The sequence below is a fragment of the Archocentrus centrarchus genome, chromosome 7 (assembly GCF_007364275.1).
Source record: "Archocentrus centrarchus isolate MPI-CPG fArcCen1 chromosome 7, fArcCen1, whole genome shotgun sequence".
Taxonomy (NCBI): domain Eukaryota; kingdom Metazoa; phylum Chordata; class Actinopteri; order Cichliformes; family Cichlidae; genus Archocentrus; species Archocentrus centrarchus.
In genome coordinates, this window is record NC_044352.1 from 20,901,394 (window position 1) to 20,919,829 (window position 18,436).

The 18,436-nt window shown below is 41.5% G+C and overlaps 1 protein-coding gene across 2 annotated transcripts in view; it reads right to left on the reverse strand.

The window, feature by feature from the left end:
* Positions 1 to 15,160, reverse strand: part of dip2ba (disco-interacting protein 2 homolog Ba) — a 48,961-nt gene extending 33,801 nt beyond the window's left edge. For both annotated transcript variants that reach the window (XM_030732766.1, XM_030732765.1), the window contains exon 1: positions 14,903 to 15,160. In XM_030732766.1, the coding sequence (XP_030588626.1) occupies positions 14,903 to 14,987 (85 nt within the window). In that variant the 5' untranslated portion in view covers positions 14,988 to 15,160. The remainder of the gene's footprint in view (positions 1 to 14,902) is intronic.
* Positions 15,161 to 18,436: the final 3,276 nt, after the last annotated feature.

Consider the following 18,436-nt stretch of genomic DNA (forward strand, 5'->3'; position numbering starts at 1 on the left):
AAAGTCTTTCGGCTCAACATCGCACTCTCTTTGAAAATTCAGTCAGCGTGAAAATGATGTTGTCGTAAACAGACACTGGCCACTGACTCTGTTCAGTAATCTTTCAGGCAGATGGGCTGATCTCAGTCAACAAGGCCGATACCAAAGCGAGCCTCTGCTGAAAACATTAGTCTGACTTGATAGCATGAAAGCAGCTTTACAAAAATGACAAATGGGTGTCATGGTATTTTGGAGAACGCAGACTAACAGAATGCATATTTATTTCAAATTGGCTTAAAGCTGGTTTGAGTCGCTGCTGCAGGCCAAATATAAAAGTTAGAGTTTTTTTGTTGTTGTGGCATGATAATACAAAAACTGCCTTATTTTTATATCACATACATTAGCGGTGCCAAGCCAGACATGACGTGCAAGCTTAATGATACCCCCGTCTGACAAAAGCTCACTGTCTGCTGTCTCGAGACGTTTATGTCGTCATGTCAGCACATGATCGAAGGCTAAAAGAGAAGTTTTATTGGCTATTGTGGGGAATGCTTTATCACTACAATCACAACAGACAGCTGTCATTGGTGCATGTAACACATGACACAAAGCCACGTTAGACCGAGGCAGAAAAAAATTACTACTCACAGTGTTATGTGCCCCCCCCCCCCCCCCCCCCCCCCCCCCCCCCCCCCCCCCAACCTGACCCCCACCTCAAAGTCTGAACTCTGACATTACAAAATATGGTCCAACATTCACATAAGAGGCTCTTAACACAGTTCATGCTCACACACAAACAATTTTAGCTCCTCTTCGGGAAATGACTAAGGTCAGACTTGCCAGAACAGCAGCCATTTGAAAATATGAACCTAACGCTTCCTTTCAAGACAATGAAGAGGTAATATATGGACTTACACGACCAACAGTGCTATTGAGAGTTAGGGATTAAGAGGCCTAAGCCACACCCATTCTGTGTGTTTTCAAGGCCTTTGTTTCACTCTCTGGAGAGTTGAATTAAAAAGGGGTCCATGACTACAAGCCAAGCTCTAGCACAATGTGTGCTGAGGGGCCAAGAGGGGAGATACTCATCGGCTTGTTGAAGGGGCTTCCTGAGGACTTCTACTCACTGGGAATTTTTGATAACCCTTTGCCTCTGCTCAAGTATTAGGAAGGGGTCTATTCAAATGCAAGGCACATTTCCAAAAGAACCAAAAAAACAACAGCAAGAAAAAAAAACATGGCAACTGACCTTTTGGAAACTTTCATTGTACATTTACAACAGGAATGGATTACCACTGAACTCTGGTTTCCCATCAGTCCTTCCTGTGACGCAAGTCTGCGTTTTCATATATAGAAACTGACCAGCTGCTGAGAAAATACCTCCTGTCCCTCACACCCACTTCAAAGGGCTGAAATGATCAGCTGTGGCTGATCAGCTGAAGAGCCACAGTGAGAGGCAGAGTCAATGAGACAGACAAGGAGAGACAATGGATAACAAGAGGCACCAGGTTTATGGCCAGAGTTCTGGATATTTAATGAGTTAATACCACCCTTTGTAACTATTTCCAGGCAACAATCATGTGAATGTTTATTAGTCACATTTCTTTGATAGTGAGGGAAGAAAACAAGCCTTTAAAGATATATCCAAAATGCTCCTTTAGCATCACGCCTACAATGATCAGTCTTGACAACATATCAAAGTAGCTACCTAACATTCAAAATGACCAAAAGCACACTGATGTGGATTTGCTGTACAGTTAGTTCACCAAGAAATATGTGCACTAGATTATAGGGGGGGAAAAAAAGTTATTCGCACTTTATAGCACTTGATATCAGGCTGTGAATATTTCACTGGTGCTTGTTGATTACAGCACGAATGCAGCTTAAAAACATTGCTAGATTATAAAATATGTAAGGTTATAAGCATCCCTTGTGTAGATACATGGGCATGTCGTAAGATCCAAAAACACAAAATGTGATGAAAATGACCATTTTATGATGTGTTTAAAAAAAAAAAAAAAGCTTTGCCAAAATCACTGTAATTACAGATTATCCTAAAGTCCTTGTTCTTCTTTCATGACTTACCAGCATGACATGAACCCAGTAAGCTGCATGTAAGGTAAGAAATGGACCAAAAAAAATCTCATACTTGGTCAGTTTTGCTGTTAACCATTAGCAGGTAACATGCTAAAAATACCCGAAACCACTGGCTTTAACAATTAGCACCTTTCTAAGAACTTTCTGAGGGCATCAGAAACCAGACTGCGATATTTCCCACACAACCCACGGGCGTAACAGTGACCCACATGTAGCAGTCAACCAGCCAGTTGGTCAGTTGTGGATGAGTTTGCCACTGGCTGATGACTACTAGCCAGGAAAAATCAGCCTCAGAGAAAGAAATGTACACACAATTAGGACTGACTCCTAAGGATTTCGAGAGGGTGGCCTCCATGCAATAATGGGGGCGCTTTTGTGTCAAAGAGATGCTTGTTTTCTCCTCCTCAGGCATGAAAGAGAATTTGTCTTGCCAGCCAGGTCTATTTATATTCACAAGAGCATTCTTGAGCATTAGCACGGTCACGTGGCTCACTGGGCAGTGGATATATGCTAGCAATAGATTGGAGGGGGCTCTGTATTAACTCCCAAACTGACAACACCATAGAAAAAAAACACAACTTAATTTCCATGAGCCTATCAGACATAGATCAGTGCCTACATCAATGAGCAATGGCAGGTATGTCACAGCTTGGGTCTGCGGGGCACAAAAAGAGGTACATTGAGTCAGAAGATACAGGGGTATCTTCTGACTCAATGAAACTGAAACACCTGTCATTTTAGTGTGGGAGGTTTCATGGCTAAATTGGACCAGCCTGGTGGCCAATCTTCATTAATTGCACATTGCACCAGTAAGAGCAGAGTATGAAGGTTCAATTAGCAGGGTAAGAGCACAGTTTTGCTCAAAATATTGCAATGCACACAACATTATGGGTGACATACCAGAGTTCAAAAGAGGACAAATTGTTGGTGCACGTCTTGCTGGCGCATCTGTGACCAAGACAGCAAGTCTCTCTGATGTATCAAGAGCCACGGTATCCAGGGTAATGTCAGCATACCACCAAGAAGGACAAACCACATTCAACAGGATTAACTGTGGACGCAAGACGAAGCTGTCTGAAAGGGCTGTTCGGGTGCTAACCCGGATTGTATCCAAAAAACATAAAACCACGGCTGCCCAAATCATGGCAGAATTAAATGTGCACCTCAACTCTCCTGTTTCCACCAAAACTGTCCGTCGGGAGCTCCATAGGGTCAATATACACGGCCAGGCTGCTATAGCCAAACCTTTGGTCACTCGTGCCAATGCCAAACGTCGGTGCAAGGAGCGCAAATCTTGGGCTGTGGACAATGTGAAACATGTATTGTTCCCTGATGAGTCCACCTTTACTGTTTTCCCAACATCCAGGAGAGTTATGGTGTGGAGAAGCCCCAAGGAAGCATACCACCCAGACTGTTGCATGCCCAGAGTGAAGCATGGGGGTGGATCAGTGATGGTTTGGGCTGCCATATCATGGCATTCCCTTGGCCCAATACTTGTGCTAGATGGGCGCGTCACTGCCAAGGACTACCGAACCATTGTGGAGGACCGTGTGCATCCAATGGTTCAAACATTGTATCCTGACGGCGGTGCCGTGTATCAGGATGACAATGCACCAATACACAGAGCAAGACTGGTGAAAGATTGGTTTGATGAACATGAAAGTGAAGTTGAACATCTCCCATGGCCTGCACAGTCACCAGATCTAAATATTATTGAGCCACTTTGGGGTGTTTTGGAGGAGCGAGTCAGGAAACGTTTTCCTCCACCAGCATCACGTTGTGACCTGGCCACTATCCTGCAAGAAGAATGGCTTAAAATCCCTCTGACCACTGTGCAGGACTTGTATATGTCATTCCCAAGATGAATTGACACTGTATTGGTGGCAAAAGGAGGCCCTACACCATACTAATAAATTATTGTGGTCTAAAACCAGGTGTTTCAGTTTCATTGTCCAACCCCTGTATGTTGGATGAGTGGTAAATGAAAGTGGGTGGCAGGCTGCGATAAAGAGCCTGATATGATAAAATCCCCATTCATTCTTTCCTTATGATGACTCAGAGTTTGCATCACACCTATAAAATTGGGAGGCCTGAACAGGTTTGCTCACTTTGTGGTTGATTGTTATGCCCTGGAGAAGAGGACACGCCTAACTGCAGTGACTCACAGATCAACAACAAGACAAGGGTGCAGGCTTGCCTAGTCGGTAAACATGTTGTTATCTAAATACTGTCGCTTTAAATTGACATCCATAAACAAGCTACCTGTCCCATAAATGGGTGGATATTTTTTTATGTTAATCCTCAGCCATATACCTTAAACAACGTAAGATCAACCATCAAACAGCACTGTTGGGCAGCATCCTGCTTAAACTTAATATCTGAATATCTGCTAACACGTGTCTGTGACGCCACTCTACAAACACTTTCGCTTTTTCTTCTTTTAAACCTTCTTTTTATTTCAAATTTTCCAACAAATTACAAACACAAAAGATAACAGAATCCTCTCACAACTATATACATCCATGGAGAAATAAATCTACACCAGACTGGCCTTACATTTTTTTTATACATAAAATAACAATCACAGATTACACAATAAGGAGATGACACACCATGACAAGGCAACATAAATTTAGGGGAAAAGAAGGAAAGAAAAAAAAAAAAAAGAGAAAATGGGGCAGGGGCTTCAATTCATTATCTTAAAAAGGTCTGGTCTAAGGGGTTTAACAGTTTTCCCCAGTGCTGTTTAAAGACGTCCATCTTTAGGTTTACAGAGAAACTAATCTCTTCCATCTCATACAGTTCCACTGCCACATCTATCCAGTTCCCTACAGTAGTCACCACATTTGTCATCCATCTTTTGGTAATAGCCTTTTTCCCTGCCATTATCAGAATGCCCAATATATGTTGATTGATGCCTTTTGCTAGTGAAAGCACTTCTGGCTATATTTGTGGTGAAGTCTATCCCATATATAAGGTCTTGAAGTCTGACACAATTCCATTTTTTCAAGGCTTTCATATATCCTTTTTGACCTCCACATAGAGTACTGTGCAAAAGTCTTGAGTCATTACCAAAAATGCCAATAATAACACAGATCGACGGACATTAAAAAAAAAGTATTTTTGCACCAACAAGGTGACTCCCAAAGAGTTATTAGCCACAAATTTGGCATATCTCAGCATGGTGTGCAGTGTGTTCTTAAAGGTTTTGAGGAAACTGGACATGTGTTGGACTAAAGAAGAAGTGGCAGGCCTAAAAAAAATATCTACAGCAGATGAAGAGTATCGTAAAATCATGTCTTTAAGAAACAGGAAAAAAAAAATCCAGCCAAGACCTGACACAGGACCTGACAGATGCATCTGGACCTTCAGTTGATCCAGCTACTGTTCAAAGGCTCAGCAGAAATGGTCTCAATAGAAATGTGGCTGTTAAGAAACCATTCTTAAGGAAGAGAAGCAGGTAAACAAGAATCAGTAGCAACGGGTCTGATGGAGTGATGAATCCACATATGAATTTTTTTGGTTCAAATCCATGTCACTGTGAACGGAGGAGGTCAGGAGAGAGGTACAACAGTGAGTGTCTGCAGCCACCTGTAAAACACGGTGGAGGTTTGGGCTGCATTTCAGCCATTGGTGTTTTGGGTCTTCACAAAATTGATGGAATTCTGAACACATAAATGTACCATCAGATTTTGATCCACCACACAATACCATCTGAAAAGCATCTGATTGCCAACAGCTTCATTTTTCAGCAGCAGGGTTATAATAGTTTTGGATTTTACATTATCGTTTAGTTTTAGTTAGTTTTTACTTTTTTTTCTTTAATTCAGTTAGTTTTTAGAGTGGTTTTGCTCGTTTTTATTAGTTTTTACTTTTGGTTTATTGCTTAGTTTTAGTTTAGTTTCGTTAGTTTCAGTATTAGTTTTAGTTTTTCATACTTTGTCAGGTGCAAGATTCAAGGTACAAGAGTAACTCTTGTGTAATAAAAACTCAACAAAAGATACCCTTTAAAGAAATATATACAACAATCCACTGTTCACAAGACAGAAGCACTACGTGCTAAATGTGTGTAATATTAAGGACACACATGAACATCAACAGGGAGAAACAGAAAAAACATGAACTCCCAAACTCAATAAATTCTACAATAAACTCCCAATAAAGTTCAGCGTCAGTGCAGCAGATTAACAACAGCTTCTGTTTTGGAGCTAGCTTGGTTAGATGCTCGATATGTGGCCGACCTCGTGTCGCATTTCTGCTTGTGTAGCTGGATTGTGTGTGTTCATTACCTTACGGTCGTGTGCTGGTGTTGTGTATGCGGTGCTGGCTGCAGTGGCGGATCTAGGATTTTTCTGAGTAAGGGGCCATCAAGGGGCCACAGTATTCATAGAGGGGCCAAGTATTTGTGGTAGATGTGGTGATGTACGCACCAATAAAAATTAAAGCCATTACATTAAAGTTATGGCAAATCTTATCAGCATGGGGTGTAAGAATTCCATGAACTTATGTGCCATTTCACTAAATAACAATATCAGACATTTCATACATTACAGCATTAACTGTTGTTGCTCTCCCTAAATGATTTCTGACCTGATGAAAAGGGACTGGAGGTGCACTGCTCTTGACCAGCCTCTGATCTACTGTGTTCTGCCTCTCTCTCCCTCCTCTCACCCTGCTCATTTTCAGCTGGCAAACTGCTGAATTCCCGCCTGAGACTGACCCTTTCTTTTCATATTCTTCTCTATCACTGCCAGACATTATAGTTAATGTTAACACACAAATGCAAATTACAAAGAAGTACATGAATTAGTATTACATGAATTATTGAAATGCTAACATTCATGTCCAAACACAAGTAGGGCCTCAGTTAACATTACTCTTAACTAACTTTGCCTCTTAATTTAATGTTTATCAGACTTACGCTATGTGACAACTGTGAGTAAGAAGGGATTTATGACTTATCATTACCAACAAACTCATCAAAATGTAGACTGGCATCAGTTGTCGGTTAAAAAAACTTTATTGCCAGATCGTTCAAATCTTTTTCTTCTGTAAGCTTTATTCACCCTGAGCATTCCTATTTGGCTCATTAGCGCTACTGGTGTTTCGGCATGGAATTGCATCCACCTATAATTCGATCCTCGCTCTCGGACAGATGAGTGACAGGACAGGGGCACTTCAGGGGGCCAATTAGATTTCAGATGGGGCCAATGCCCCTGTGGCCCCGCCCCTAGAACTGCCCCTGGCTGGCTGGGACTTCTTTTGGTCCTCGCTCAGTTTTTTGGCTGCAAACAAATTTGTCCCTGTTTTTTCACTTTCTTCATTCCCTCGCGTCCATTCCAACAGTTTTAGCAGTCTCCCTCCAGGAATTTGCTGACATTTGTGAGCCCTTATATTGATTGTTCCTGATTGCTATGCTCTCACTGATAAAGTGGCCGGAAACACACAAGGACGGAACAGGTTCATCACAACGTTGCGGCTGCCTGGCAGCGAGGAGTAGTCACATTTCTCCGGAGTTGAATGCCAGATTACGTCTGTTCAGAGCAGTTTCCGTAGCTGCCTTGTGTGTGCTTCTCAGGTGGATTTTGATGGTATTTTTTCCTCACTGAGATGTGTTCCATACATTTTTCATCATTCACAACAAGACACTCTTCTATCTGTATTATCGGACTCAAAGAAACTCCATATGCTTAACAAACAAGGCAACATTGTTTTACTTAAAGCAGCTGTAGAGCCGAGCCAGAGCATTGGCCAAGCTAAGCGTTAGCATGGGTCATGCTAAGGGAAAGTGGAGTGGTGGAGACAGTCAGCTGTTCCTGTATCACTGATTAGGGAAATCATGTAGTGATGCTGCAGCTATTCTGTGGAAGGTATATCAATTATCTGATATCAGAATGTTCACATCACTGAAACAGAAACACTGGACTGGCCGAAGGCTGTGATCGAGGAGACACGCAGCTGTCATCTTGCTAACTGCTACGTGTTTATATGTGGAAGCCACACATTGTTTAAGCTTTGTGTAGGCTGTATACTGTAGTGTCACACTATAAATAAAATAACGTAAAAAAATAAGAGGCTGTACATTAAAGGAAAACTTAAAACATAAGGAAAAAATACGGTAATAGGATGTGCAACTGGGTAGTATAATTTGAAGGAAAAAGAACAAATTTACAGAATAAAATAATTTGAAAAAATGTACAGACTGATGTAGTGACAACCGACAACAGCACAAGTTGAATCCGAGCTCATGTTCCAACTAATAAAACCACCTGTTACAGCACAAAGTAACCGAATTATGTCATTAACTCTGGCTCTAACTTTGGGTAACTGGAAGTATAAAATCGTACAGCAGAAGTAGCCGTCTGTCATGGCAGCCTACGTATTCTCTTTCAGAAACCCGTGGATTGACTGTCGAGCTTGTACAAACTCTGTTTTTGCCTTATATACTGTATGTTTGCACATTTCAGTAAATTTTATAAATCGTAAACATATTTCCCAGTTTTCGAGCAAAATATAAAGAAATGACAGATGGCTCAAGACTTCTGCTCACTCAGTACTATCATTTAACAGGCCCATGCATCAGCTATTGGTGGATGGATATTACAACATCAGATTGAATGTTTCATGTTTCATCTTGTTATTTCTGTCTCAAACACACATGCATAATTCATTCATTGATTTCTGCCATATTGCTTAGCTCCACCTCACATCACAACTGAGCTCGCTCAACAAGTTTAGCATCTTTGACAGTAAAAAGTAACTTTCTCACACCAGAGATGTGCAGGTCTTAAGAGCTGATGAGTGGGACGTCAATATTGCCCCTGGCACAAATTTAAAGAAGGTGGGTTTTTTTTTTTGTTTTGGCATGCCTCAACTTGTACCTGGGGAACATAAAGAAGTCATGCTGACTAACCACACACACACCAACACACCCACCCACACTACTCTGTGAGGGTGTCCTGGTATTTAATGAGAGCATGTGAATAATTCAGCCAACTATAAGCCTGGAGGAGGGAAAGGGACTCCAGCCATCATTAACTATTCACAGAAGCTGTATTGTGTCAAACTTGCATGTGCAAAAGTACAGCTGACACACAAACACAACAAGACCTTTACCAGAAGAAATGCCCCAGCTCTAAATCTATAAGGAGGCAGAGTAATGCTTTCTGGAGTCTGAAACCTGTGCATTATCTACTACAATATGTAATCACAAAAACATAGCGTGATGACACTGCTCAAATCGCATTCAAATGCAGTAAGAACTAATGGATAAATGACCCAACTATCTTGGGAGCAGGGCTGGCCAATAAATCATTTTTATTGTTTACAATCCCTCTTGATAATCACACTGGAAACGCAGTGCAATGTATCCTTTTCAGACACACTGGTGGCTCCATCAATCTGTTAAGAGAGATAGCAATCTGTCAGACAACAGTCACTTTCATGTTCACACTCCTCAGGGCTTCATTCAGACATATTATAGCCTACACACAACAGCAAAAGAGAGAGCCTGCGATATTTTACATATGTGCAAAAGACTTGTTACGCTTTATGGCCACAGGCATTGTCATCATCAACTCTAGTGAAGTACAGCGCTATTTCTGAATGGGTCTGCACTGTGCTGAAGCTGAGAGAAAGCTACATCACATTCGCTGTTTACAGGTTTCCACAGAGAGCGAGCTCTCTCCTGGATTGGGACAGACAAAAATCTTAATCTTACTGTACTTTGTAAACAGATGTGGTGATATAAGGAATCCTTTAAAATGGATTTAAACTCCCCCACAGTTCTGACAGTTTCAGCTCCTTCTGTAGATTATTCCAGGAAACATGGGCAGTGTATTAAAAATGCCATTTTCCCCCCAATTCTGTTCCAACTCTGGGGACAAACGTTTGTAAAATGCTGTGAGAGCAAAAGCCGTAGTGGTTGTGGTTTTTACACATGCATGCAAATGAAACAAGAGCAAAACATTTGACTCAACTGGATAAACAACCTTTTAAAAAAAAAGTCATACGCTTCCATAAAGGAAGTTGCAAAAAGTAGTCCAGTAGCTGAGTATGTTACCAGTTTGCTTCTGAAGGCAGACATTTGTTGTACATCATTACCTCCTCTCTCTCTCATCTTGTGTACTGTTTCTCTAGATGATCAATTATAAAACAAAGACAAAAAATATAGCAACAATTTTACTGTATTTCCACCTGCTACTTGCAAGAGATCACTGTAACATCTGTAACCAACATGTAGTAAGACCAAGAAGTTGAGAAAAAGAATCTGGGTAATGATTTCTTCTTTCCAGTCAGCGTAAGAGGCCCCTTATTCCTCTTTTTGCACCAGAGCAGAGGGCACCTTAAAAACACATACACTGCAACACATGTACATGTACAGTTTGAGGAAGTGTCCATCACATGTCTGTCTTAAAATTAGCACTTTGTGTAACAAAAACAACTGTCTGCTGTATAACACACTCATAAATACTAAAGAGACAAGAGATTTTTTAAAATGGGCGGCGAGTCCTCCTCAAGGATTCATCAGGCTTCGCCCTACATGCTGTCACTGATGACTAAGGTCAGGAAAATAGATGGCTAATACAGGCTGAGTCCGTATTAGTGCTGACATGCTCTGCTGAGGACCATCTCCCTTAATACACAAAGGAACACAGCCTACTTCTGCTGCATATGAAGGATTGGCCTAGAAAAGACGACTCTCCACAGACTGATCTGAGATGCAAACAGACAGCGACCTCACACACATATAAACAAGCGCGCTCCACACACTAGAAAGCGCTAAGAAGCAGACTAGAAGGAAATGCCAATCATTTCCAGTTGTGTTGCAATGTCAAAACATCACCTCGGCACGGAGCATCAGCTGCTAACTGACAGGCCCGAAAACTCATGTGTGCACAATTTTGCTTGGGTCAGCAATTTGTCTCCAGCAGACCTGACAGATGGAGGGTGATGTCAGCCAGGTAGGCTGGATGCAGGGGAGAACCAGACATGAACTTTTACCTCTGGCCCAGCAGAGAGACGGGAAGCCGTGCACTCCCAGTAGAAATACACACTACACATCATCTTAAGTATGACCAGTCAGTGGCCCCTCCCTTCTCTTCATATGGAGGCAGCTCATTCCAACACGCACACAAAGACTGGGTTCAGCTGAATGGCCTAAATGGCAACGGAGCTCCTGGTCACGGCAGCTAGGACCAGCTGAATGGTCCTCATTGTGTCCACCACAGTCACAGGGGGCTTGCAGAAATTAGTTGTTTTTTAAGAGGCCATTTAGCAGGCCAATGTTCTTATCCGAGCAACACAGGAACAGGCATTTCCACTTGCTTTAGATGAGGTCTTGTTATGGACTCAAGAAAGATGGCCTATAAGGCAGAGACATGAGGCATCCATCCAGTCACAAAGAGAATAACAGGCTTATACATACATGAACGTGAAATGGATGAGACTGTGTTTGTACCCTCTTCTTTTCACTACACTCAGTGTTTTACAGATGGAATTTAAAAAAGCATTACATTCATAAGCCATGATGTCAGACAAATGTGTGTTGAAGGGTAAATGCTAACACCAGAATGTGAATCTGGCTGCTTCTTCTAGCAACCGGTTTTTGAATCTCGTGCTTCTGGCAGGCGCTCACCTGCCACAACAACGCAGTTTTAAAAGTAGTTCATAAGAAAGAAAAGGAGATAATAACTCGAAACTTAGAGTTATACATCTCAAAATTTCGAGTTAGCTCTGTGGATCACAAAGCTCTGTGAAAGAGGCCATTTTCTTGTTACCCGGAAGCAGATGACGCCAACACGTGCGCACTCAAAATTGGGTAGCAACACTATCAATTAGCTAGCAGTGTCGCAAACATGAACAAACTGTTGTCATGTTCTTAACCTTGGAATGCCTTCTAGCGAATAAGAGCTGCATAAAAAGGTATGGAATGAATGTTTTCGTGTTGAACTGTTGGACAGCTGATGCCTTCAGCCTCCTACTTCCGAGTAACAAGGAAATTACGTACTTCCTAGTTGGCAGATACGCAACTCGAAATTTTGATTTATTTTCTCAAAAATTCGAGATATTTAACTCAAAATTTCGGATTATGGATGGCAATTTTTTTTTCAGAGGCGAAAACAAGCTTCCATACATTACTTTGTAAGTGTGTAACTGACCAAAAATAAAGGGTGGCGTGCTGTGGACCACAAACACTAACCATAAGCAAGTGTCAAGCATAATGAGGAAGATGACCTCATGAATAACCATAGAGAACTGCTTGGAACAGAAAAACAAAAATGTACCTAATGATAAAACAGGGGCAACACAGGCACAATATCATTGCATTTGTAATTTTAAAATCATAATATCAGTCTAGATTGTTATATAAAAGAATGCATTCGAAAATTTATTACAATTTTGGCAAAGAAGAAAGCTGTCAGAAACTGTTGTTTATGGCTAATGTCTGACACACTTCTACAAAACAATAAATGTAACCCACAATACACCCTGAGATGTGTTTGTGTGGTTTTGTTTTTGCTTACAAGATTTAGAAGTGTTTTATTTGAATGGCTGTTTCACTTCATCACCCTTTTAAAATAATGGCCTGTCATTTTTTTAACGAAGGTTTTATTTTTGCCTAAATTATCATATTTTCAATGTTTGGTTCAGTTTTTTTTGTCTTTTTCTGAAAAACCTGAAAAAAAAAAATGACTTAGGCCAGTTATCAGTCACATGCATCTGGCTCTTATCTACACTTTTGCTTTTTATGTAAATGCCTTCAATCAGCCACGGACAGCAGATGAAAATTAGCCTGTATGGCCAAATCTGGTTCTAACTGTTCGTCTTGTGCACGTGCAATGGGCCTTTTTTTTAGATAAAATAAACACAAAGGGATAGTCGGTGAAGGAAACCCCAAAACATAAAAACCTTTCTTAAATAACCTGTCACAGAATATGCACTCTCACAGACCTCAATTTCTCTCCGGGGTATCTAAAGGTGTCGGCCCAAAATGACCCCCACCAAAACAATCCCTCTAGTCCCACTTCACTGCTGACTGGCAGTGGTGTAACGAGTGATCTCCACCTCCTTGCTGTTCTCTTGCCAGACAGCCACTCTAACCTACAGAGGTCTAAAATGTTTAGTGCACATTACTGCGTTGCGTTTTACTATATATGGATGCATTAATCTGTTAATGTGAGATGTGCTATTCACAGCCCCATGTCTCATTTAGAACACGCCACTAAAGGAAGACAGTTTAACTTCCTTCAGCGACGTGTTGTTTAAAAACGTGACATATTACTACAAGACTAATGAGAAATTTCCACATTCAGAGTGTACCCACCCTCTCGCCCAATAGAAGCTGGGAAAGGCTCCTGCCCCAGTGGATGGGTGTACTGTATATACCATTTATGTTTTAAAGGGCTACAGTATCCAAAACAGAACAGCTGAAATTCATCAGCAGTTCAGATCAGCACACTAAATTCTGTTTGAGATATACCTGAATAACACCTTCAAGTAATGGCTGATACAAATATAAAAGTAGCAATACTACTCGGATGCTCTTGTACTTTTGCTGCAGCAAGACTCTTAAGGTCTGTTATATAGTGCCATAACCCCCTTTTAAGCCTTTATTACTTCCGTGTATGAAATCATCATGTATTTATATTAAAACACAATCAAATCAATCATGGGAGCGTTAGCTACATGAAGCTATATTTACAAAAAAACAATAACAAAATGCTATGGACTGCGGATAAATACAGGGGTCACTGCACAGGAGGATTAGATTGAGCTGCCTGTATGTAGCCTGGGTGCCACAAAGCAGAGGAAGGAGGGGGATACTGTCACGGATGTGTGACAGCGCCTCATCGGTTGGGTAGTGGGGCAAACAGCTGCTCTGGGGGAGGGGCTGATTTGAACCCTGTTTTGAATAAATGAATGGTCCAAATATTGGAATCACTACCACCTCATGCATACACACCTGACAGCAAGCTGCACATCATTGACCACAGCTTCAGGGCTGTGTAACACATGAGGAGGAGCACAGGTACGTAAACCTATGATTCCAGTAATAACAGGTTCACACAGGTGTGCAAGGCTCTGTAAACAGTCTGCGTGATCACTCCAGTGAATGTCAGTGAGGTCATACACGACGTGTGGTAATTACAGGCAGTCATTCATGGCAGACTGTATCTTCATATGACACCACAGCGGATGATGACTACAGGCCTGCTCATCTTATTTCAACACCACTCAGCGTGACTCACAGTTTTACAGCAATCAAACGGATATTTCTCTTTCTCTTATCTGAAAGTTGAGGTTTCTATTACGTCCAACTGGGAGCCATGTGGTCACAGCTGATTCAAATGTATTTATGAAGTATAACTAGATAAAAGGAAAAAAGGGGGTCCAGCCCTGAAAGCCTCTCAAGACAGACACACACACACACACACACACACAGAGTGGTCTTTGACACCCATTCACACAGCAAATGAGAAGATTTCTGATCTTCTGTATCAGCCTTTAGCATTAAATGAGCTTCGAGAAGAAAAAACAAAAGAAACAGGGCCTTTCTCTTCCTCTTGTACAATGCTGTTTGCCATACACTGCTAGCTCGTATGCCCACATTCTGTACTAGCACAAAATAAGCTAGGTGGCAGAGCCCTGAAGCATGCTCTCATTCAAATTTTTCATAAAGGAAAAGTAGATGCTGAGAAGAAACTGGTGATTTAATCGATGCCGGTCAGCCCGAGGCAGCTGATATACATACACAGAAAACCTGACAATCTGCTATAGCATCCTCACCCCCTCTCCCCTCCATCAGCCCCCTCCCCTCATTTACCTTCAGACAGCTCCAGATCCAACTCAGCCAACTGGTCTCTAACCTCTTTAGGCAGGGCGGACAAATCCACGCCGCGGTCCGCCATGGCTTCGCCGACAAACTCGAGTGCGGTCTAGTTGAAAAGAAACCGGGCTGTTGCGGGGAAATGTTAAAAAATAAAAATAAAAAACAAAACCCCTCCCTCAAGACACAAAACAAGCATCAGAGTGGGAGAGACAGTCCATCCGCACGGCTGGCCCTTCCGCCATAATGGGGAAAACTCACTAACGGCAACGGGCGGTCACGTGACCGCATTTACCTCGCCTTCATGCGTTGATTCGCCGCAACCGAAGAGGAGGCGACGGGGGACTCACCGACACCGCTGCGCCCTCTGGCGTTTCACTAGCAAACACACACACACACACACACACACACACACACACACACACACACACACACACACACACACACACACACACACACACACACAAACAGAGGAACGGACACACACCCTGTTCCAGCAAGGGCCCTTCACTGAGTTCATGTGGGTTCAAAGAAGACGTTCAAGCTTCCTTATAAAGCAAGTTGATAGGAGGCATTTGGAACAAATATAACGGTTGAACCCAGAAATCCACAGGTTCTGTGTGATAATTTACTTAACTGTGCATGTTTAAATTCATGTAAGCTTACACAGATGATTTTAAAAGGAAACCATGTTGTACTGAAACTGGTGCAGCATCTTATTCATGCTGCTAGTAGGTTTCTGGGGCTCAAAGTATAGCCTAATAATAGATGTAGACTAGAGACACACAATTTACAGAGATATAAGGTAGAGAAATTCTGCAGCAAACTCCCATTTGAGAAACTAGAAGTAATAAATGTACTGGGGAAATGTATTTTCCACCTTCCCGATTTCTTATTTGTTTGTATATTAGTCACACTTACATGTTTCAGATCATCAAGGAAATTTAATATTAGACAAAGATAACCAGAGTAAATACAAAATGCTGTTTTTAAATGATGATTTCATTTATTAAGGGACAAAAGCTATCCAAATCTACCTGGCACTGCACGATAAAAGTAATTGTTCCCCCTTGTTCGGTTATGTGATTGTGTAACTGTGATTAATTTTTTTGGGAAGCTGAGAACATTTCCATGAGCCACACCCAGTTCTGATTACTGCCAGACCCGCTGAATCAAGAGATCACTTAAATGGAACCGGTCTGACAAAGTGAAGTAGGCTAAAAGATCTCAAAAAGTAACACATCATGCCTCTATCTAAAAAAATAAACAACAGCTGAGAAAAAAAGTCACTGACATCAATCAGTCTGTATAGAGTTCCAAAGCCATCTCTAAGGTTTTGGGACTCCAGTGAGCCGTTATGCACAAATGGAGAAAACGTGAAACAGCGGTGAACCTTCCCAGGAGTGATCGGCCTACCAAAATTATTCCAGGAGCACATCAATGATTCATCCAGGAGCTCACAAAAGAACCCAGAACAACATTTAAAGAATTACAGGCCTCACTTGTCTCAGTTCAGGTCAGAGTTCATGATTCAATGATACAAAAGACACTGGGCAAAAATGGCATCCATGGGCGAGTTCCAAGGAAAAAACCACTGCTGACCAAAAGTAAACAAAGGCTCATCTCACATTTGCCAAAAAACATCTTGATGATCCCCAAGACTTTTGGAAAAATACTGATGGATCAAAAGTTGAATGTTTTGGAAGGTTTGAGTCCCGTTACATATGATGTAAAACTCAGCATTTCATAAAAAGATTATCAAACCAACATGGTGTTGGTAGTGTGATGGTCTGAGGCTGCTTTGTTGCTTCAGGACCTGGATGACTTGCCGTAATTGATGGAACCGTGAATTCTGCTCTCTATTAGAAAATCCTGACGCAGAATGTTCGGTCATCAGTTTGTGCCCTGAAGCTCAAGCGTACCTGGGTTATACAGCAGGACAATGATCCAAGACGGGTGCCCAGGTAATTCAGTGGTGGAGCAGGCAACCACATGCATATGCCACGTTGCGGTGCGGGTTCAAGTCCCAAACAGTCGCCAGCTTGCCTGCGTGTCTTCCCATTCCATTTCCTGTCTCCCTCTACTGCCAATAAAAGCTGCTGTGGCCCAAAAAAAAAAAAAAAGGACAATGATCCAAAACACACCAGCAGCTCCACCTCTGAATGGCTCAAGAAAAGTTTGGATTTAAATCAGATGGAGATACTTTGGCATGACCTTAAACCGGCCGTTCCTGCTTGAAAACCCTCCGATGTGGCTGAATTAAAACAATTCTGCAAAGACGAACGGGCCAAAATTCTTTCAGAGCGATGTGAAAGACTCACTGCCAGTCATCAAAAACACTTGATTGCAGTTCTCGCTGCAAACGGTGATACAACCAGTTATTAGGTTAAGTGGGCAATTCCTTTTTTAACACAGTGCCAAGTAGGTTTGGATAACTTTTTTCCCCTCAATAAATTAAATCATAATTTAAAAACTGAATTCTTGAACTGAATCAAGAAGGGAGCGTATACTCTTTCACAGCACTGTCTATAGATTATTAATTTATAACATTGCCCATTAGTTTCCTGTTTACAAATCAATTACGTTTTTTCCATTCTAGTAAAATGCAAACAGTAGGCCTATATATATATATATATATATATATATATATATATATATATATATATATATAGGCCACATAGGCCTATATAATGCAGAGAGTTAGACAAACGGGAATTTGAAAAAGCCACAGCACATTAATCTGAAGAATTTGACTTTCAATTGTTCTGTGCAAAGTTTGCGTACACACACTTGCAGTGCTAAAACTGCCCCTGTATAAGCTCATAAAATTACCCTGAGCACTTATGATCATCAATGTGGCATCCTGACTGTAACCGTTATAAAAATAAATATTCCCTTCAGCCACTCCCTCTGCAGTTAAGCTCAAAAACTTCTGTTCATGTCTTCTTTTTTTTTTTCCTTGTAAGAAACATGGGACATTGTCTTGCAAGGAAAACAAGCTTCAAAGCAAACTGAACATAACAACATAATTGCAGGCTGCTGTCACTCTGCATTTCCAAAAATACTGGATTACTGGACAGCAAATGCCAGCTTAAAAGCAGGGCCACAGCAAGTATTTTCTAAATACTGTGGCTAACAAGAAGCCCCTCACACAACCCTAATGTCACAGGTAGTTAGGATTCTTTACTCGTTTGGATTTTGAGTTAAATATTTAATTATATGTACTGTAAATTTGCAACAGGCTCCTAGCAGCCTGTTGCTAAAAAGAAAAGAAAGAAAAAAAAAAAAGACATACTTTGTTTCCATCTCCTTAGTTGAATCTATGAAAAATGCCAATGATAATACTGGACGGACAAGTGGAGGACTAAAGAAGAAAGGGCAGGGCTAAAAACTATCTACAGCAGATGACAAGTGTCTGAAAGTCATGTCCTTAATAAAGAGGAAAAGATCCAGCAAAGAGCTGACAGAAACTAAGAGCTGCATCTGACCCTTCTGCTGATCCATCTACTGTTCACTGGATCCTCATCAGAA